General features: G+C 34.9%; 1 protein-coding gene across 2 annotated transcripts in view; it reads left to right on the top strand.

The window, feature by feature from the left end:
• Ranbp17 (RAN binding protein 17) overlaps positions 1–23,262 on the top strand; it is a 390,835-nt gene that overhangs the window by 288,623 nt on the left and 78,950 nt on the right. For both annotated transcript variants that reach the window (XM_004637026.2, XM_023721795.1), the window contains 2 exons: positions 8,869–8,932; positions 9,021–9,129. In XM_004637026.2, coding sequence (XP_004637083.1) covers positions 8,869–8,932; positions 9,021–9,129 — 173 coding nt within the window. The remainder of the gene's footprint in view (positions 1–8,868; positions 8,933–9,020; positions 9,130–23,262) is intronic.

Below are 23,262 nucleotides of genomic sequence, written 5' to 3'. Positions count from 1 at the left end.
ATTAAAAAAAATTCAACCTGTATTTTTTTCTAATAATAATGCTGAAATACTCTTTATTTCTAACATATGAAGTGGCTTATAAATACTTCTAGTATTGCAAACTCCGGCCTTTTCACAATGAATTACTTTGAAAGCGTATTATCTGGAAAGAAGGCTTGGTCATTTTGTAGTGTATATCTATTGTTTAGGTTACCCTATTTTTTTAGGTTGAAATTGATATTTAATATGAAATTAGTTTGATTTATATTATTTTAGTATAATTTTCATAATATCTAATGTATTTGTATGTTATTTAAGATCCTTTTTCTATCGTATTATACCTAGTATGTATTCTTTAACCCAAATATTATAATATTTTATTTTACAAGCTGTTTATTGCTTTTGGACACTTATTAAAATTTAATTTAAAAAAATATATTTTCAGAAAATTTACTAGATAAAAGTTTTCAAACTTTAATGTTTTAAACCAAGGGATACAAATGATTTCAACATGGATACATTGATGTATACTTTTTAACAATTATTTGAGGTTTGCATATTTAGAAATATATATTAGCTCAATTTGATTTCAGTGCTCAGTTATTTGAATTATAAATCATTATGTCCCTTCTAGCTGATCAGTCATGAAATATCTTTGAATTCATTTACATAATGGAATATATGAGTGGTATATTTATTTCAGTGCAGTCGCTGGTTACCTAATGTATGTTTTGTTGATTCCAATCGATTTCTTTATTAGAATATTTTTTTAATCTTGATTTTAAAGCAATACATTGTATGTTAAAAATAAGGTGGCATTCTTTAGCTATAGAGTTATATAAGATAAAAATAATAACCTATTGGCTCCTATTAATGGAGATCTAATTTTTATTTCAAATATTAGTGATGAGTAATTAATAAGCATTTTTCATACAATAAAGTTTTAAAATAGTCTTGATTTCCTTGTAATGCGTATCTTCAGATATTTTGTTTTGTCTTCTCTATTTTATTTGCTTTGGATGAACCTTGTTCAATGTTTCTGGTGTCTGGAGCCAGTCTCTGAACTTTAATGTTCTTTATCTGGCTACTTATTTGATGTTGAAGTTGGAAATGATTTTTATTTTTAGGAAATTCTGAAAAACCTTCAATTTCCTTGAAACAATGACCTCAAACTTTTATTAGCATCAGAATGTGAGTACTTGCAAAGACAAAAATTATTAGGCCAGAGGTTGAAATTTTAACAAGATTCAGGTAAAGTTAGCTCAGGACATATACTTCAAAACCTTTTGCCTTTAAGTAATTAGAAAATAGAACTGAGTCAGGTATGATGGTGCATACCTGTTGTGCCAGCTACTGGAGAGGCAGGAGGATTGCAAGTCTGAGGCCAGCCAGGGTAATTTAATGGGATTTTGTCTCAAAATAAAAATAAAGAACTGAGGATACAGCTCAGTGGTAGATCAACCTTGGCTTTGATCACCAGTACAGCTAGAATTATATGTCCTAAACAGAAAGTCAGGTAGTACTTTTCCCACAGGCAATTCCTCATAGGACTTTGTGCTACAAAATAGCAAGTGTGACATCTTTGGAAATATAGTCATCTAGTACTCTAAACAATAATGTGGGAAATGGGGAGGCTTCCATTACATGACACCAGATTATGTAACTAAATATCCTATAGCCTTTTACCCCAGTGTTGCCACTTAGCAAATAAGAGCTTTCTAAGTTGGTAAGACTGTTGTAAATTTAAAATCCACTAACTTTTTGCAAAAAAAAATTATGTTTTCCTGTCAGATGCATTGCACAGGGCATATATAATACATTTTGCAAATATATTTGAAATTTTTTAAGATTTCAAATTTCCAAGATGAACTTTTAAGATTTCTTCATTCTAAATATCTAACAGCACAGAGGTAAAATGGCTCTGTCTAGGGCCAGCTCTCCACAGTCAGGTTCAGTACTTGGGAGCTCTTCCTCTTCTGAAACGTTTTCTTACCTGAAATACTAGTTTTTAGCTAAATGAGAACAAGGTAAAATTGTTGAAGTGATTGGAACAGGGAAGCTTCTGGGAAAATCAGACAGAGAATAAGGATTATACAAGAGCAATAAAATAAATTTCCTCATTTTCAATGCTGAAAAAATATAGAGGAAAGTATTAAATCTCATCTAAAATTTTGATTGTTAATCATTAGTTGAAGTTTTTCTCCCTTTGAAAAATAAGGCTATTTCTGTGTAACTCATTTTTATCCAAATTTAGCACTGTAATGTCTCACTTTGGTTTCAGATATGTAATAATAAGAAAGGAAGTCTCATTTTGTATTAGGCCCCCTATTGGTAGTTGTCTTTTATCACATCGTGTTTCAAAGTTTTGAGAAAATCCAAAATACAGTTAGCCTTTAAAAAAAAAAAAAGAAAATCCGGGGACCCGGCCCTAGCTCAGTTCTTTAAGTGGCTGCTTCCACAAAGCTGTCAGACTCAGGTTGCTGTAGTTCGATCCCCACAACACTCCAGTCAGCCAAAAGTGACCTGAAGGCATTCAAGGAGAAAAAAAAAAAAAAAAATCCTTATTCCATTCAAGGGGCTGGGGAGATGGCTTAGGGGGCCTGAGTTCAATCCCTGGTTCTGCAAAAAATAAAAAAAAAATTTAAAAAAATCCAAGAAAAAAACTCTACATTAATTTGTGAATTTATCCAAATTCATTATTTATTCGTACTGTTAACCTCAACATTTCTTAGGACTGATGACTTCTTATTTGGATTTTACATTGAATAGGTATAAAATAGTCATTTTTAAATTTAATTCCATATTCAATCACTTAGTTTACCTTATTGTCTATTTTTTATTCAAAAAATACTTAGTGTTTGCTAAATACAGGACAAAAAAATAAGTAAAATCTGAATAATGCTTTCATAAGTTTTAAATTCTAACAGAATTGGCCTTGATTCCTGACTTCCTTTCCTGTATTTCTTTTAAGATTCTGAAGTCAAATTTTTATTAGGACAGTTTTGTTTTCTTTAATTTAACTCAAATTACATACTAATTTTCTGAAAATCTACACATTAAAACAATGGTAGATATGTGGCACTGCTTATGACTACTTTAAGGGAGCCATTTTATTCAACATTATTTAGATGTATCAAGCAATGTACAAGCCAGCCATCCTTACCTTTCTTTTTTTTTTTTTTAATTTTATTTATTTGTGTGTGTGTGTGTGTGTGTGTGTGTGTGTGTGTGTGTGTGTGTGTGTAGCCAGCTCAGCCCACCAGGGGGCGGTGCTGGCTGGCATGTGGTGCTGGGGGATTGAACCGTGGTCCCCGTGCTTTGCCAAGCTTGTTCTAAGTAGGTGCTTTAGACCACTGAGCCATCTCACCAGCCCCCATCCTTACCTTTCTACCACTTATGTGTAATTTTGAACATAATTGGAGTCAGGAAAAGAATAGAGAATGAGAGATAAAACAGAAGTCTAGAATAAAATTGCAGTGAAGTATGGAAATTGTTGTGGTTAAAATCAAGAAAAACCCCTTCCCTGGGGAGGCAGTGCTCAGAAGTAGAGATTTCAGAAGATGATTGGATCATGGGGACACTATAGTTGGCTTACTATGGGGGAGGGGATCTGGTGGGAAGAGGGCGGCCACTGGGGGCATGAACTAAGCCTGTTGCCTTCCTCCCCACCTCTCTTCTTTTCCCTCTGCTTCCTGGTCACCATAATGTGAGCAGCTTTCCTCTGTCCAGATCCTTCTGCCATGCCATTTCTGCACGGAGCCATGGACTGAAAATTCAGTAAGCCAAAATATATTACCCTTCTTTTTAGGTTGTAGGTGTTAGGTATTATGTTTCAACAATGAGAAAGTAACTAAGACAGAAGTAAACTTGGGTATGTTTATTATAGATAAATATTTTATAATAAACACTAATAATTCTTTTGTGAAACAGTGTTAAAATGCATTGCTTTATTTCACTGAATACCACCATCTCCAGATGGTTTGTGATAATGTTAAATAAAACTAGTTTCACCATATATCCCTCAGGCATACATCTATTAGCATTTCTCATCAAAAGAAATGTTATTCCTTTGCTTTCTACCAGCCATGAGAAAGTCACATAATTTATCTTTTCCATTTATTTTTTATACTAAGAACAAGTGCAGAAATCTATTCTGCCCTTCTATATCTCTCTTTTTCAAGCCTTCAACATGTTTCTTTAGATTCTTGCTTCCCAAGATTACCTCCCTCAAGTATTCCTTTGATCTTACCATTTCTCTTCCCAAAAGCCCAGAATCACTTCCATTTGCCTCTTAGACCAAAGTAAAATTGTTGATTTAAATTTGAGTCCTTTAGGGGCTGGCAGGTTAGCTCAGTGGTCTAGAGCACCTTCTTGAACAAAATCAGATGGAGGCAAGAGACTGTAGTTCGATCCCCCGCACCATATGCCGCTCCAGACCCACTCTTGAGACAGGCTGAGCCAACCAAAATAAACAAGTAAATAAATTTGAGTCCTTTAATGGTTACTTACTGAGTTCCTATTGCTAGTTTCCTGATCCATCGCATAATCATAATTTGTACTTTATACTCGGGCCAAGAAATTTTATTTTACCTTCCCCTTGACACCTTTTATTATCTTTCCTATCCCATTCCCCCTGCTTTGAAACTTTGAAGCTCAATTAGATCCTTTTCAGATTTTTGGTTCTTACTAAAGATTTAGTAAAGCTATCCTAAAATGGTTGTAATCCTTAATTATTTAGTGCTTAGTAAATGTTAATTGTTTTTTACTTCTCTCCCATTATCTTATTTTTCTTAATGTTCCTGAACTTGTTTTTATCTATGTACCTAAATATGAATGTAATATACTTTAGTCTTTACTAATCTTTTTTCCTCCTACTATAATTTATAATTTATTAGAGATTAAGACATATGTTATCTTTTCTGTTGAGTAAACCTTAACTCCTGCACCCTAATTATTAGTATTACTTAAGATGGTTCATCTTGATTATACTGTTTGAATTTCTTTAGCTTGACAGGTAGCATTCTTGGGAATGATCCTACTTTGAAATAATTAAATTTGTATTTAATTAGCCATACCTACCTAAAGTAATTTCTGAAATATATTTTTATCTTTGAGGGCCAGTGAGATAGCTTAGCAGTCTAAAGCACCTAGTCAAGCTTAAGCCAGCATGCAGGGATGGTGGTTCGATCCCTGGCACCACATGCCATGCCAGCACCACCCCACGGGTGAGCTGAGCCAGCCACACACAAAAAAAAAATCTTATCTTTGAATTTTTTCTATTATTAGCACCTCAATCTATCTGCATTAACTCTCTGTGAACATCTGTGTCTTGTAAGTATTTGCCTAGGTCAGTATCACTATCCACTATTTTATACCTGACAAATATGTAGCAGGACATTGTAATTCTAAGACAATTTTTTCACATTTTAACACTTGTGAATAGAATGTTTTCACGGTTGATAGTATTTTAAATTTTGTTTTTTTCCTCTTAGTAGTACATAGGTATTTAAAAATCAGTGACTTTTTAGATTTGATGAAATGTGGCAGATAGTAAAAGCTTTATATTGTAAGTTGAAGTTATTTTTATGGCTACACTAAAGTGTGTGGTACTCCTATAACTTAAGAAACCAGGGGCTGGTGAGATGGCTCAGTGGTCTAAAGCACCTACTTGAAACAAGCTTAGCAAAGCACAGGGACCATGGTTCAATCCCCCAGCACCACATGCCAGCCAGCCCCGCCCCCTGGTGGGCTGAGCTGGCCACACACACACACACACACACACATAAATAAATAAAATTTAAAAAAAAAGAAACCAGTTTATTCTTAACTAATTTGTCCTCCTCAGATAACTAGGTTTCAGATTTCAAAAACTTTTAGCCATCTGCATAATATACCATTCTTTTGATCTTTTCTCACCTTTCTCCCCCATTTTTTATGCTAGCTATCAATAAGACCATCTTCATCTTTCTGTTTTATAATCACATATATATAAAAATTCCCTTGGAATTTTAATGGGTCACCATTAACCAGGCTCGAGACTTTGCTGACATGGATGTGATAGTGGCACATTAATGAACAGATTCTTCTTAAAAGATTTTCTGACCTGTTTCAGACTTAGTTCAGTTTTAGTTGTATTTCAAGAAGCTAGTGATCTCTGAAGGAACAAGCAATAACAAGTGGATATAGTAAAACATAGTGAAAAAACAGCTTATGCATTAGTCAAGCCAGACCTGAATTTGAATCCTAACTCTACCATTTACACACTTCATGTGACCTTTAAGAAACTGTCTTACGACTCAAGACTTCTAGTACTGTTGATATTACAGTCACTGCCATTACCATGTCTACTGCTGTGAGCTGCAGACCTCTGAAATCTAAACTAGTGCTGACATAATTCATCTAATACTTCCACCCAATTAAAGTGGTATAGCCTATAATATCCATTGTTTCTTAGGAAGTAAGATAAAAGTACAAAGATCATAAAGATATATCCACATGCTTTTTCCAACATTACAAATCTTAAGGCCATAACTAGTTTGGAGTTGAATTGCTGCATAAATATTTCCATGGATTCTAGTTTTTCATTTAATTAATTAATTAATTAATTTGGTACAGGGTCTCACTACACAGCTGGGACTCATAGTAATCCTCCTGTCTCAGCCTCCCCAGCACTAGGATGACAAGCATACCCGCTTTTGGTGGCCAGCACAGCATGCAGTACCGGGGATTGAATCCAGATTCTTGCACTTGCCAAGCAGGTGCTTACACCACTGAGCTATCTCCCCAGCCTTAATTCTTTATTAACAGAGTAAAAACGCTTACTTATTTTTTCTTTTTCTTTAGGGTGTTAATTGAAAGGCAGTGAGGCTGGGCTTGGTACAGAGTACACAGATGCAGTTCTAAAGGAAATATGTCTTTGGCAGATGAAATTCTTCCTGTGAATGTTCTCTTTATTGCATCCATAAATATTCTATTGTCAAAACGTGACTTACTGTTTATTAGTATCACTGACAGGAAAATCCCTGTTAATGGCAGCATTCATATTACCTATAGACCCTGTCACTTTTGACTTTGGAATTTCAAGAGCATTGAATTGGGTAATTACTTAAGCTATTTCTAAGTCTATTGATCCCCACTCTTGTTTAACTGAGTGAACTTTGATTGACAGTTCTGCTCAGTGATTGATGATTTTGGAAAATCATCAAATCTACCATCTTTAGATAGAGGAAAAACTGCTCCCTATCAGCTCTGATCTTGTTGCCCTTTAGCCTGTCAGAAGAACACAATGCATTGATTATCCAGCATGAGCAAAGCACTGAGGAGAATGAGTGGATGCACCCCCTGCTCTTAGAAAGCTTATAGTCTAAGAAAACGTAAGGTAAGCCAAATATGAGTACTTAATATATAACTGTAACCATTACTTTGGATTCAGAGGGACTTTGCTCTGAATGCTAATTGTCTTTTTTGAAGTTATTTATTATTTATTTTAATTTGTTTCCTCATCTGAAAAATAAACATAATACTGCCTATTTTGTGGAATTATGAGAATTATCTTCCCAGGTAGTACAAATTGTATAAAGTCTCTGCGTCTTTATGTTTTCTTACCTGATTTATACTTGGCAAGACCTTTCAGTCATCTGATTTTTAAGACAGTTCTGAAATTTGGCTTGGGCATGTTTTATCCTTACTTGTTGGAGAGGTAACTGAGGTTGAGACAGGCTGAGAGTATTGTTACTCAGATTCATCCAGCTATTTGAATGACGTAGGCAGCCAAGAGCCCAGGTTTCCTGACTTGTGTTCAGGTGTGTTTTTCATTCTCTTACACCCATACCTGAGTAACTAAGATTCAAAATTAGACCTTTCAGTGCCATTGTACAGAGGCAACTTAGTAGAAGTCTAAGTTTGGAGATGAAACAAAGCAGACAGTGTTCAATGTAGCGTGAATGCAGCTATGTGAAAATGTTGATGTTTTCAAGAAGACATGAGCAACACTAAGAAACAGCTGCAGTAGAAAACACTTGACTATGATAAAGTAAGAAAAGAGAGCCTTTGCATACCAAATAGGTATACATAGGACCCACTAGAAATTATTTAGGCTTTTTATTCTTGTTTATAATTGCTAAACTTGTATTCTCAGAGTTTTAATGGTTCAAGAAATAACACGGTTCACTACAAAATGATCGTTTCTGGAGTCAAACCTCAATTCAGATCATAGCACTACCAACCCATAGCTGTGTAACCTTGCTTAGGCAAGTAACTTAATTTCTCTGAGCTTCTGTTTTCTTATCTCTACAGAATAGAAATAATAAATAATATTTTTAACAGTGTAATTGTGAAGATTAGGTTACATAACATGAAAAGTGCCTTGCACATAGGCACTTAAGAAATTAGTTCTTTCAGACTGTCTTTCAACACTTGAGGGTAAGTAGTCTGCTGTGTTTGCCCAACTGTATTCTGATCTAAGATTTCCAGCTGAGCTCATTGATTCTTAGAATTGAATAATTCCCTTTTTCTTGATAGCCTATTATAAGTCTTTTATAATTATTTTATTATAAAATAACACTAAGTAAAAAGAAATTTTCAGGTTATAACCAAAATGTAAAATGGGTCAGTTTTAATTTTCCACTAAGACTTTAATAGTAAAGGAATTCTTGTTTTAATTATAAAATTCATTCTTCCTTTCCATAACTAGAATATGTATAAGATGGAAAAGTAATTGCACTGGTTAATAATAGATAATCATTTCTAACAGAATGAAAGGCATTCTATAGGAATACTCTGAAACCATATTTGCTCTTCTAAAGTAGAAGTTAATGCCATTTTAGTTTGATGTTATTTTGTGATTTATTATGACAAATATATTTTCCCTGATTCCTTAACTTCTGTTACCTATATCCTTTTAAAAAAACTTGTGAAAATAGATGCTGTAAAATTCATGCTAAAAAATCACACGGTAAGTCTTAACTCCTTAATTAATGCCTAAAATTTTCTGGATAGTTAGGTTAACTATTAGTAACTGGATGCTCTTTTACCTTCATTAGAGTGAACACTTTCCCTTTCTTGGCATCAATGACAATTATAGTCTCAGTGACTTCAGGTGCAGAACAACCTTCTACACAGCCCTCACTCGCCTTCTGATGGTAGATCTAGGTAAGGTTAACAATTCAAGCTCAATTAATAAGGGGTCAGCAATATACAAAGTCTGACCCAAAAGATACATGCACACTTCAGGAAAAGAAAAACTTGTATGAATATTTTAATACTAACTTTATTGAGATATCATGATATTAATACAAGTTACCTTTAGCCTCTACAGTTACAAGAGGTGCTCAGAGTGGTAGCCATTAGCTTCCAGACGTTAGGCCAGCCAACTGCTGTTTGGGTAATCCTGGTCACTGATACTGCTACACATGCATTTTCATTTTGTTCACTAAGAGCCAGCAGTATGGTGGAGTTTCTGCAAAATATGACATCCTCTAGAGTCCCCCATATGAGTGTAACACAATCTGTTGGGAAAAAAATTATATTGTTTTTCTTTTCCTGAAGTATATGTACTTTTTTTGGTGGAGTCCATATTTGTGTGAACAAAAGTGCAATAGTAGTAGGTATTTCATTTAACTTATTAAAAATGACCTTCTGCCTTTCTAAAATTTGAGCATTTACTTATTAGCACAACAGCTAAAAGACAAAATCTTCATGCTGTAGGTGGTATTTTTCACTTCATTTAGCACTTGCCTTGACTCTTTACCTCAAAAATTGTTTTCTGTGTATCATTTGACCCATTCATTTCACTTATCAATCTAGGAATAATCTTAAGCACATGAAGAGTTGTTTATAACATTCCACCAAGAGGAAAAACGGAAAAAAATGTCAGTGTCCTATATCAGTGATGGTGAACCCATGGTATACATGCTGGAGCAGACTGTTTGTATCATTGACAGCTCTAAAAGGTTTGCTATCACTGTCCTATAGGGAGTTAGAAAATTGTGACCTGTCTACTTACTTAATGGGATGCTTTGTAGTCATTAAAAATGATGATTTGAAGACAGAACTATGCATGAAATTTTGTGTTATAATATGCAGTGGAAAGGCAGGTATTGTATTATGTAAGTGGTATGATATATATGGTGGGGGAAATACATTAAAAAGGCTTAAATGAAATTTTCAAAAATATTAAATATGGCCATTTTGGAAAGAAGTGTGGAAGTTCCTCAAAAAAAAAAAATTAAACTAGAACTATCATATAATCCAATAGTCCCATTACTGGTTACATACAAAGGGAAATGTAATTAATATGTTGTAGAGACATTTACACTCACAAAAACAAGCTAAATGTCATCAAATGATGAGTGGATAAGGAAATTGTGATATACATGCACAACCGAATGCTCTTCAACTATAAAAACAAAAAAAACTTGCAGACTTGGTTGGCCATGCCTGTAATCCCAGCACTCTAGCAGGCTGAAGGCCCTGGGTTCAATCTGTAGTACTGCCCCCCACACCCCCCACAAAAAAAAAAAAACCACCCAGGAAACCCTGCCAGCATTTCAATAACATGGTTGAACCTGTAGGACATTATAGGGGCTCGGGAGATGGCTCAGTAGAATAAGCACTTCCCTGGCAAGCGCAAGGGTCTGAGTTCAATCCCTGTTTCCACCAAAAAAAAAAAAAAAAAAAAAAAAAGTGTAGGGCATTATATTAATGCAATAAGCTAGTCACATAGACAGTACTATATGATCTCACTTATAAGCAGAATCTAAACATAATGATCTTGTAGAATTAAGATAGTATAATGATAGTTTTCAGGTGTTGAGCAGTTGGGGATGCTATGTGAAAAATGATATTGGAGAGCCAGCCAAATAGCTCAGTGGATTAAAGCGCCTGTTTAGGTAGAGGCAGTGGCTGGGGTTCCCCCACCTTGCTGTGCCTTGCCAGGCCTGCCCCCCAGAGTGCACTGAGTTGGTGATTGAGACTGGGCATGGTAGTGCATGCCTTTAATCCCAGCTCTTTAGGAGGCTCTACACAGGTGGATCACTACAAGTCCCATCTACATGGTGAGAACCTGTAGACCCTTAAAAAAAAAAAAAAAAAAAAAGACATTAGTCAAAGGATTGATATAAAATTTCAGATAGATAGGAACAAAGTTCAAGAGATCTTTTGTATAACCTATTAGCTATAATTAATAGTATGTCGTATCCTTAGAAATAATAAGTATTATCACCACAAAAATGATAGCTGTAAAATAATGCATATTAGCTAAATTTAGTCATTCTATATTGTACACACACTGAAAAATATGTTATGTGTGACATACAATTTTAACTGTAAATTTAAAAAATACTAACTAAAACATGCTGAATTTTGTCTTTATGTGATAGGGTATAGGTAATTAGTTAATTTCCCCCACTTCTGGTTATTTGAATTCTTCTTCTTTTTTTAAAATTAATTTTATTGAGAAATTTGTTTTGGTTTTTATATGGAACCTGGAATTGAACTCAGGCCCTTGCACTTGCCAGGGAAGTGCTTATTCTACAAAGCCATCTCCCTGGCCCCTGAATTCTTCTTAAATGTGTAACATTTTAAAATGGTAAAAACTTACTTATTTCTCTTTTCTTAAAAATTATTTTAACTGATAAATAGAAGTTGTACATATTTAATGAGGTACCATGTAATGCTTCAAGGAATGTATATATTAGATTCAAATTATATGAAACATCTTTTGGGGGTAGGGAGTTGCTGAGTATCAAGTCCATATCCTTGGACATCTTAGGCAAACTATGCCACTGAGTTACATCGCTAGCCCAATGTTAAACATACCTCTCACCTCAAATATTTATCATTTCTTTATAATAAAAACTTTGAAAATCCTTTCTTCTAACTTTTCAAAATGTGTAGTATATCTTTGTTGTCCATGCTCACCACACTGTGCAACTGTAATTCAGTGAAATGGTCTTAACTCCTATCCCACTGTAACTAGGAATAGGAAATCCCAGTATGCCACTGCACAGTGGGGTAACTGCAACCTTCCTCCAACCTGTCACATACCCCTCAAGTCTCCCTTTGCTCTGAATCCACCGTTCTACTCTCTGGTACTGTCACATAAACTGTTGTAGACTCTAATATGAGTAAGATCATGAAGTATTTGTCTTCCTTTGTCTGGCCACTTTCACTTAACACAGTGATCTCCAGCTCCATCCATGTTGTTGTAAATGATAGAATTTCATCTGGTTTTGTAGCTCAATAGTATTTATATATTTCTTCACATTGTTTTATCCATTTATCTACTGATAGACACTTAGGTTGTTTTCATATCTTACCTGTTGTGCATTGTGGTACAGTAAACATGGAAGCACAGGTGTCTCTTCAAGGTACTGATATCATTGCCTTTAGATATTTAACCAGGACTGGGATTGCTGAATTATATGGAAGTACTTTTGTTTTTTAATTTCTTGAGAAACATTCATACTGTTTCTACCAACAGTGTACAGTGGTCCCCTTTTTTCCCATCTAGCACTTATCTTTAGTCTTTTTGATAACAGCATTTCTTGCTATGTTGAGGTGCCATTTCACTGTAGTTTTGATTTGCATGTCTTCATTTTTAGAAATGTCTATGTGATCTATTGCTCATTTTGTAATCAGGTTTGGTTGGTTGGCTTTGTTACTGCTTTTTTACAGTTACTTATATATTCTGAACATTGATTCTTCATCAGACGAATACTTTGAAAATATTTGTGCCATCCTGTAGGTTGTCTCTGCACTGTTTCCTTTGCTGTACAGAAAACTTTTAGCTTAAGGTGATCCTACTTGTTTGTTTTTGCTTTTGTTTCTTATGCTCTTGAAGTCTTGTTCAGAAAAGTTTTGCTTGTTTTTAATATATTTCATTGTAAATACAAAGTTAAGGAGAAATAGCCATAGATGGGCAGAACCTTAAGACAGGTTCATGAGGTTTTCTATATAATCTTGTTATTCTGAATTCCCATTTTCCACATTTAAATTCTTCAGGTTTAGATCAGTGGTTATAGATAAGAGAGAAACAACAAATACTGTGAAATTAATATTACTTTGTTAAGTAAAATTCTGTATGAGTTGTCAAAAAAAATAATAAAAAAATAAATAAAAATAGAAAAAAATAGATAAGAGAGGATTCAATCAATGGCAGGGCTATCTTCAGTGAATATGATACCAATAATATTTTTTCTCTGGAAGTGTATTGATTAATCTGTCACCTTAAATATGAGGTTTTTAAAATGTCATCATCATGCACAAGGAAAGAAGATAAATAATTTTATTTTGCACATAAAGGCATGGAACCTTGAAATGGAAAGGTGAGTAAATTTCTTAATGGTCTACACCCATATTATTTTCATGAATTTAAGCAGAATAAGTCACTAGAAAGACAAACAACCAAAAAGTTGAGAGAAATGCAACTAGAATGATTAGAGTTTAACGGGATTGATTTCTGAGAAAAGATTAAAAGAACCTTGTATATATAACTTGGCTAAGTGACAAGTAGGGCTACAGGCAAAGAGGTCTATAAATATTTGAAGAATATAAACCAGGTGTGCAAAACCCAATCATCTGCTACCTTAGGCAAATGGAAGATCTAACTGAATGACAGCTTTTCATACTGCACACTAGCTGGTTTACCTCTTGGCTACTGCCTTGGATAGAGGAGAAGTAGCCCCAGACCCTGTCATTGCCCCACCAACCATTTAATGGGCATAGTGTGCTAAACTCTGAGCCCAAGACAACAGTGAATGAGATATACTCAGCCCTGGCCTCAAGGAGCTTGCTTTTCTTGTTTTCCCATTGTCCATACAGTCAGAGAAAACTTTAAACCCTTGTCTAGACAATTTATTTTGCAACCCTTAAAAATGCATTTTTGGACAGACCAGATAGCTCTGCAGACTAAAGCACCTGATCCTGGTGTGCCTTGCCGGGCCCACCCTCAGGGCAGGCTGAGACTGGACATTGGTGGCACATGTATATAATCCCAGTGCTTGGGAGGCTGAATACACCAAGATCACTACAAGTCAGGTCTGTGAGGTGAGACCATGTAGACCATGTTCTAAAATACATTTAAAAAAATTACACAAAATTAAAGTGAAATACCTGGAGATTTCTTAGAAATAGCCTTACATTGCTCACATCTTCAAAACCTTGGAATAGATCAAGATTTCCTCTTTCATATGGTGACTGGCACAAAAGAATCCCATCTATGTGTAGTAACCTTAAAGGATAGACTTCATTGTTAGAAATGAGAGTTGGTTTTGTTAAAAAGTTTGGGGGTTTTTGTTTTGGTTTTTTGGTACTAGGATCTTGTGCTTTCCAGGCAGTCATTTATGCCACTGAGTTATCTCCCTGGCCCTTGTTAGAAATTTTTTAACAAATCATGTTAAGAACTTTTGGAGTGTTGACTTTGTCTTTTCATATTTTCTGTCACCAACCTGGATCCACATTGTAAGTGCTCTCTAAGTGCTTGTTGAATGAATGACAAACAAGTATACAGTAACCAAGATGCCATCATCATGGCTCCTGGAGTCAGCTCTACCTGTCAGGGTCTTTCTGGAAGTATCTTTGATCATTGATCTCTCCAACACAGAACATAGCAAGTGTTTGGCTACATGTGGCCACTCAGGTATGCTATTGGTCACTTGTTGCTACCTCTTCAAAGTGCTACTACACTTTGATTATCTATTGAGTATTGTTGAATGTAGTTTCTATTATTTGAAGCCTTGTCTCATGATCTAGATTGACAGAAATGTTGCTGTCAAAATTTCTGTGTATATAGCTTGATAGTTTTCTATTATGTGTTTACTGTCATGGAAACAGAAGAAATGGTACTGCTGTGAAGAGCACCACAGATCCATGTATTAAATGAAAGAAGTCAAACATTAGGTAATAAAAACTCTTAAATAAAAACTTTTAGAGCAAACTTTTTATACCACTAATTTGAGGTGTGGGATATATGTGGACAAGAATTAAAAAAAAAAAAAAAAAAAAAAAAGCCTAGCTAACTTGCTTGCAAAAGCATTGTATGTGATTCTTGAATTGAAATATAAAACATATTCTAGTTAAATATATATATATGGTATGCATATATAGTGATTAGAAAAGGGGAAAGAAAGTAGGTGTCACATTAATTGGTATTTACTTTAACATGTTTTTTGGTTTCTGTTTGGTAGTTTGTACTTATGCCCCAGGTTGTATTGCAGATGACAAATGGAGATTGTGTCAGTAAATAGTTGTGCCATTTTGTCAGTTTGCTTTAGCTACACTTGACAAAGTGTTCACTTATAAGAAGACAGAACTGAAATCATTTCATCAGTAGGGTGATGATTCAAAACATGTAAGAGATATTTGGCTGTGTTCTTTTGTAGTCTAAAAAATTATCATGCAGAAAGAAATGGGTGACCAACCATATGTGCATGCATGTTAGCCCTTCCAAGAATCACTTAAGGCTCCCTGGGTTATTTTAAAATTAACATTGTAGATCTAATAAACTAAAGGAAAGAGTTTACCCGAGCCAGTAAGTGGAGAACCTCCAGGGAGCTGTTCAGTATAACATACTTGAATAAATAAAAACCTTCTGTTTTGTTTAATTCAAATGAAGGTGAATTCAGTTGACAAATATCAAAGAGAGGCAGTGTGAAAATAGAGCTATTTGTTTTGTGGAGAGCCAGATATTATTAGTTATAAATTGTTTGCTTACAAATTTGAAATTGCTTAGTGTCACCAATAGTTGTCTTTCCATGGCTATTTCATGATTACACCTGATATTGAACTACTCAGATGAGGATCATGTGGATATTATTTGAACATTGAATTCCTTGGATATTTAAACTCTTCAGAAGCAGTATTTTTAATAGAGGAATACTAATATTAAAATGTTGTTGATAGGTGTTAGAAGAGAGGTTTTTGTTTTTTGTTTTAGAGGTGAAGATAGCATACTATCCATATACTTTTGTGATTTGTAACTAGCACCTGAAGACATTGGTAGATTAAATTTGAGAGGTTTTTTATTTAGTTATTTATTTTTAATATATTTGGTACAGGGTTTTACTACACAGCTTGGACTCATAGTGCTCTTCCTGTTTTCAGGCTCCCCAGCGCTGGAATTATAGGTGTACGCCACCACTGCCCGGACTCCATGACTGGCTCAGCGAGCCCGGGGGCAGAGCTGGCACAGCATGCAGGACCAGAAATTGAGCTCTGGTCACTGTGCTTGCCAGAGCAGGTGCTTAATCCACTGAGCTATCTCACTGGCCCTGAGAGATTTTAAATGACAAGTAAATGATATAATATAAGGGGAAGAGTATTCTAAAACTAGAATTTAAATTTTTCTTCATTAATAATAGCTATCACTTTTTTACAAATTTATAATTTAAAAACTTTTTAGATATATACTCTATTTGGTTCTCACAGCAGGCTACATTTGGTATTATTCAGTTGTTCAGCTATTAGAAAACTAGTGTTCAGCAAAATTAGATGAATTTCCCAAGATCAGTCATGTGACTGAACTGGTATCCTTCCGACCACATATTTTTCACTTACTTTTGCTAAATTGTTCAGTTCCACCTGACTTTTTCTACTAATTTTTGTTTGAATTATTTAGACCAAATGTTTGTTTTGTGGCTGGGAACAGTCAGAAGGTTAAAGGATTGCTTCCTAAGCTTCTGTGAAATAAATTTATTTTTATTATTTGTCCTATGCAGTTATATTTCAGGTTTATAGTAAAAAAAAAGTTATAATTTTTAGAATTTATTCTTATATCTAATAATTGGGCAAAGTATATTCCTTCTCATGGATTAAGGACATAGATAAAGACAACTATCCCAGTGAGAATTAGCAAGTGAGGGGCTTGATCAGAAATAGCTAACGTTCTGATAGAAAAATACATCAAATATCACCTGTGTCCATGACTTGGCAGACACTTTTGAAAATAAATGGGGGGGCAGTTCAGGGTGAAGAAGCAGCTGGAAATACTTAGACTGTATAATGAGATAATTAAGACTAATTAGATGGCCCTGTAGGCAGAAAGCTGCCCATTAAGTCTAGATCCAATTTTAATAACTTACCTGGTTTTGAGGGTAGAGAGTCCAGAACACCCTAGAGAATGAAATGCTTCAGGGGTGAAACTTTTAGGGTAGGTTTCTTGGAAAAGGAATAGCAGTGGTCTACACTGGGCAGTGTATCTTCCTTCTAGGAATTAAACATCCTGGGGAATGTCAGGGAGCCTCAGTTTTCTCATCCATTAAATGGAGATATTTACTTTGAAGGGTTGTTTTGTGGTTTGAATGATAAGATTATATGAAAGAGCCTTTATAATACAACCAAACAGATTCATGGGTCCCATTCATTAGAATGTGGACATCTTTTGGGTATCATTATTCTGTCTACTTACCTGACATGTCACTAATGCTGAAGTGTTTCACACAACATTTATCGTATCACAAATCTTCAGTAAAAGTGGACTATCATCATTTATAACTACCATGATCATTTTTATTACTTGCTTCTCTTTGTCTACCTCTCCAGATCCCCAGTAATCCAACTGTGTTTAAATTCAGAAATGAATTTTATTGTTTTATAAATTTAAAGGGAGAGACAGAAGAGCAAACCAGATTACTTCTGTTGAGATATCTTTTTTTCAATTTAATCTTGTTTTGTTTTTTTTATTTTATTTTGTTTGTACTGGGAATTGAACTTGGGACTTGTGTTTGCCAGACAGGTACTGTGCTGCTGAACTATAACCTGGCCCCTTTCTTAAGATTCTTATGCCTGTGGCCAGGGAGATAGCTCAGTAGAATAAGCACTTGCCTGGCAAGCGCATGGTCCTGAGTTCAATCCCCGGTACCAAAAAAAAATTTCATGCCATAAATTTTGCCTTTTTTTTTCTATAATTTTATTGAGAGAAAAATAGCAGTGAGACAGTTTCAAATCAAATTGGTAGGACAGTTTCAATAATTTACACATTGCATACTCTCTTCCTAGTGGTTATTTGCTGTACAAGATGCAGACATGATATCCTGTTTACAAAAACTATTACAACAAATCCCTCTATTGATTAAGAGAATGTAACTATATATCTATCCTAACCATTTTGAATACACAGATACAAAATGAACATTCATCTGTATCCCCTTTTTTTGTTTAGTTCCGTTATTTGAATATTGTAGGTGTGTTAACTCAGCAAAACATTCTAAGAGTTCAGTAGCCCATAATAGTATTGGGTCTTCCTCTTGACTGTCAGTATCAGAAATTGTTGACCTGAGTCAACATAACAGCATGGCTTTACTTCTTATACTTTATTTTTATACTTTTCTAATGGATGGTTAAGACCATGATAAAGCAAGACCTATGCAACAAGAGTTGTAACTTTTGGATCTGATAAGGTCAGTGAAATCCCCTCAGGATTTATCCTGAGATCCTGTACCTCAGATTGTAGATCTTATGTCAGTGTCAGCCATGTGGATGAGTCACAGCCATTGCTTGGCCAATGTGCTGTCTGTGAAAGCCTGAGAGAATGTTTTCTCTCCATGTGACTCTCCTTAGGCACACTCTACATCGTCGATCACTTTCCTCTTTGGCCCCATAATCTCCTTGATCAGAAAATTTGGGACACTACTGAGTTACATGATGTTACAGTACAAGTTCTCATACGTCCTGAGTCTTAATTGACCTTGGAAAGCTAGAGCCAAAATGTTGGCTTTCCTTGCGGCCCTCCTTTTTCTCTAATTTGGTCTGCAAATTTAGGTTGTTAACCCTCCAGAAATTTTGTCTTTTTAAATAAACAAGTCAGTGGATTTTATTATTTTTAGAATATTCACAAGGTTTCCTTCTCCCCATCCCCTGGCAAATACTAATTTGCTTTCTTTCTCTGTAGACTTAACCTACTCTAGGCATTTGCTATAATTGGAATCATACCATATATGGCTTTTCTGGAAACATGGGGGTATAGCATCTTCCTATGTAGTTCAGGCTGGTCTTCAACTCACTATTGTAGATCATTCTGGCCTCAAACTTGTGGCATTCCTCCTGCCTCAGGCTCCCAAGTCCAGGGATTAAAAACATACACCACTGCATCTGGTTGGATATGGCTTTTATGTCTGGCTTCTTTCACTTAGCACATTTTCAAGTCTCATATTTAGCATGCTTTGGTACTTTGTTCTTTTTATGGCTACATACTATTCCATAGTGTGTATGTACACAGTTTGCTGATCTGTTTCTCTCTAGATCAACACTTTGGATTTCTGTTATATCTACCTTTTGGCTATTAAGAAATAATACTGCTAATGAGCATTAGGTTAAGGACCTTTGCTTTTACTGAGAGAAATTACTGATTTAAATAGCAGCTCTTTGAATAACTGCCAAACTTTCTACAGTGGTATGGTATGGCTATACAATGGTACGTTGTGTGTGCCCTCTTATATCCCACCATTTGAGGTTTTAAATTGCACAAAGTAGTAAATGAAATGTCCTACAAATATCTGAGAGCCACCATACTATTCTAATGTAACATTTGTAGAAGAATTAATATTTACAATGTAATTGTTTATTCCTATTTTTTACAGTATTTTTTATTTTTTCTTCATATTCTCTAGGGATTTAAAGTTTAATATGTCAATACTTGATGGAAAATACCTGTTCCATGTTATGTCTAAGATGTTTGATATTCAGACAGATAGTGAGGTTAAGCTCAATTGCCTATGTTGTAGGGTAATAATATCATTAAGTTTTTCTGCTGGAGGGTTAACAACTTAAGTTTGCAGACCAAAAATTAGAGAAAAAGAAAGGCTACAAGGATAGCAACATTTTTGCCCTAGCCATTCAAGGTCAGTGAGGACTCAGGACATAAGAGAACCTGTACTGTAATATCTTGAAACTCAGTGGTGTCCCAAATTTTTGATCAAGGAGATTGTAAGGCCACAGAGTAAAGTGATCAACAATGGATAATGCACCTAGGGAGAGTCACCTAGAGAGAAAACATTCTCTCAGGCTTTCACAGAGAGCAAATTGGTCAAGCAATGGCCGTGACTCATCCACATGGCTGACAATGACAAAGGATCTCAAACTGCGGTACAGCGTTTCAGGATAAGTCCGGAGGGGATTTGACTGACCTTATCAGATACAAAAGTTTCTTGTTATATAGGTCTTCCTTTATCTTGGTCTTAACCATCTGGCAGAAAAGTATAAAAACAAGGTATAAAAAGTAAACCCATATGAATATGCTGAGCTGTAAAAGGCTCAAGTAAACAACTTCTGCCATTGCCAGTCCTACGGATAACCCACAACTATTATGGACTACTGGACTATATTGGATTGTTTTGCTGAATTCACACACCTACAATATTTAAATGGCAGTAGAATACCCATCTCTTACAAAGCTAAACAAAAAAAGGAGATATAAATGAAGCACTATTTTGTATCTGCATATACAAAATAGGATAGATACACAGCTACTTTCTCTTAGTTCAGTGAGAAGATTTGTACTAATAGTGTTTGAACAGGATATCATGTCTGCATGTTGTACTATGAATAACTACTATGAAGACAACAATATGCAATGTATTAATTATTGTAACTGACCTACTAACCTGTTTTGAAACTGTCTCATTTCTATTTGCTTCTCAGTAAAATTAATAAAAAAGAATTAATATTTACAATTTATAGCAATAACTTTCTGTTCAATCATTGTGTCAGAAATTCAGTAGGGGTTGTTAGCTTTGGGTTTTTACCTAAAGCTGAAGAACTGATGTTTCTCTGTGTATTACTGAGAACTTAATACTATATTAGTATTTATTTCTCAATGGAAGATTAGTTTGGAAATTCATCCTTCCCCTTCAAATCATATTGATTTCTTTGTCTTGTTAGAAAAAAATAGCAGCTTCAATTATTATTCATAAAATTATCACATAACTTTAGCATACTAAATATATGACTTCATATATTTTTAAGATAATGAGCTCATATTTTCTTCTTTTGTATCAGAAACAGTAAGTGATACCTTTGTGGTAACACAAATGAGGAAAAAATCTTCGATATATTTTATATAAAATTGATTGTGTGATATAAACTAGTGTTCAGTTTTCCAGCTTAGACAAATAACAATAACAGTAATATCAACAACAACACATATGTTCCAATAACAGAGGAACAGTGCTAAGTGAAACAAACATTTTTCAGTAGTAATACAGCAGCATCTGACATTTGCCAGCCTTAAACCCAAGTGATTACGTAGGAACTCCATTTTTCTCACCATGAATTAACTTCTGTTACTCAGTCAATCCACAAATATTTTAGAGTGCTACATTCTGTTGTAGCATCAGCATATACTTGTGATCAAAACAGACCCAAGTTCCTACCCCAGGACGCTTCTGTTCTAGTTGGAGAAGGCAGACAATAACTGCATAAACATGTAAATTGGTAGTCATAGCAAGTCCTACAAGTAAAGTAAAGAGGTTATGGGACTGAAGAGTGATGGGAGAAGGGACACTGGTCACTGCTTTAGGTAGATTGGTAAGGGAAGGCCTGTCTGAGAAAATATATCCTAACAGAATTAATCTCTTCTCACATTCTTGCCTTTGTAGTGCCTTGTCTATATATTCCCAATATTCATTTGCCTCAGTATTTATTTGCCTCAGAATCTGATTGGAGAAAGAGGTGGAATCAAAAAGTTTTTTGATGGCCCGGGGAGATAGCTCAGAAGAATAAGTGTTTGACTGGCAAGTGCAGGTTCCCCAGTTCAATACCTGATACCACAAAAAAAAAAGTTTTTGATCTGTAGCTGAGAATATTAAGTGAAAAATTGAAATATAAAGTTTTGAATTTGGGGTAAAAAAACATCTTTACCTTGGAAAAATACTTTATTGGAAAAGCTTTGTTCAGAAAGGAAAGGTACTAGGCTGGCAGTCTTGTACTTTATTTGATGGATACATACATAATCGCTTCTGTATCCATGTTGAACTCAAGACAACAAAACTGCTAATGGCTCTCATTTATGAAGAGCCAGCAACAAGAGTCAGATGTTTTGTTGTTGAATTCTCACATCTAAACTTCATGAAGTAACTATCATATTTCTTAATTACAAATAAGGACAGTTAAGGCCTAGATGCCAGGCAACTGTCAATAGCAGAACCAGGATTGAAACTTAGATATAGTTAATTTAGGGCCCCCCCCCTTTTTTTTTGCCAGCTCAGTGGCTGGTGTCGTGTGTGGTGTCAGGATTCAAACTGCAGTCCCCTGTGCCTGCCTAAGTTTGCCTAAGCAAGCACTTTAGACCACCGAGCTATCTGGCTGGCCCCTGGGCCTCTACTCTTTCCAACATCCATATCTGTCCTCACTTGACACTGTTACAAATAATAATTCCACATTTAGAAAAACGATAATCCTAAACTTTAAAATACCTTAAAGTAGTTTAAATATAATATACATATATATTTTCTGTTTATGATTTGATAATGTTTATATGTATTATTTTATATCAGGTATTAAGAAATTAGGAATTTTTTAAATTGCCTTTTGCACTTATGAGGTACCAGGAATCAAACTCAGGACCTTGTGCTTACCAGGCAGGCACTTATGCCATTAAGCTATATCCTAGGCCCCTAAAATGCCTTTATTGAATGACTATCCTTCATTTAAATACATAATACAATATAGTGCCCAGCATTGTTTTTGATGCTAATACTGCCACCACTATTTATGGACTGTCTTCTAGTTTTCATGTATTACATTTCATTTTCACAGTAATTCTCAATGATACATATTTTTATCCTTATTTTATAGGTAGGGAAACTGAGACTCCAACTAATTGGTAAAATATCTGTACTAAAACATTGTACATTGGAAGAAGCCAGAGCTCTTAACTGTAGAGCCCTACATCATTCTCTTTCACAGAGGAGTGCAGAGATGCAGTCTCAGTTCTCCAGAAGCTAAATCCAAGATACTATGAATGTAGGCTAATTAATAATTTACATATATACATTATAAGTGTGTGTATTTGTATGTATATTGTTCCAGGAATTGAATCTAGGACCTTATGCATGCTAGGCAAGTGTTCTATCACTGTACTTTAGCCCCAGCCACGTAGGGACTATAACCATAATCAAATGGTGGTGGTTGTGGTTGTATTACTGGAATTATTAGATCTGTGCTTAAAAATCTGGAATTTAAAACTTTCTGGTACTAAAGAGTCAGCTAAGGGGCTAAGGATGTAGCTCAGTGGTACAGTCTAGAGTGTATGAACTCAGCCTTGAGTTGAAAGACCTGCAAAGAAAGAAA

Source organism: Octodon degus, unplaced genomic scaffold, assembly GCF_000260255.1.
Source record: "Octodon degus isolate 3935 unplaced genomic scaffold, OctDeg1.0 scaffold00085, whole genome shotgun sequence".
NCBI lineage: Eukaryota > Metazoa > Chordata > Mammalia > Rodentia > Octodontidae > Octodon > Octodon degus.
The sequence above is the reverse complement of the archived record's forward strand: the minus strand, read 5'-3'. Positions and strand labels throughout refer to the sequence as shown.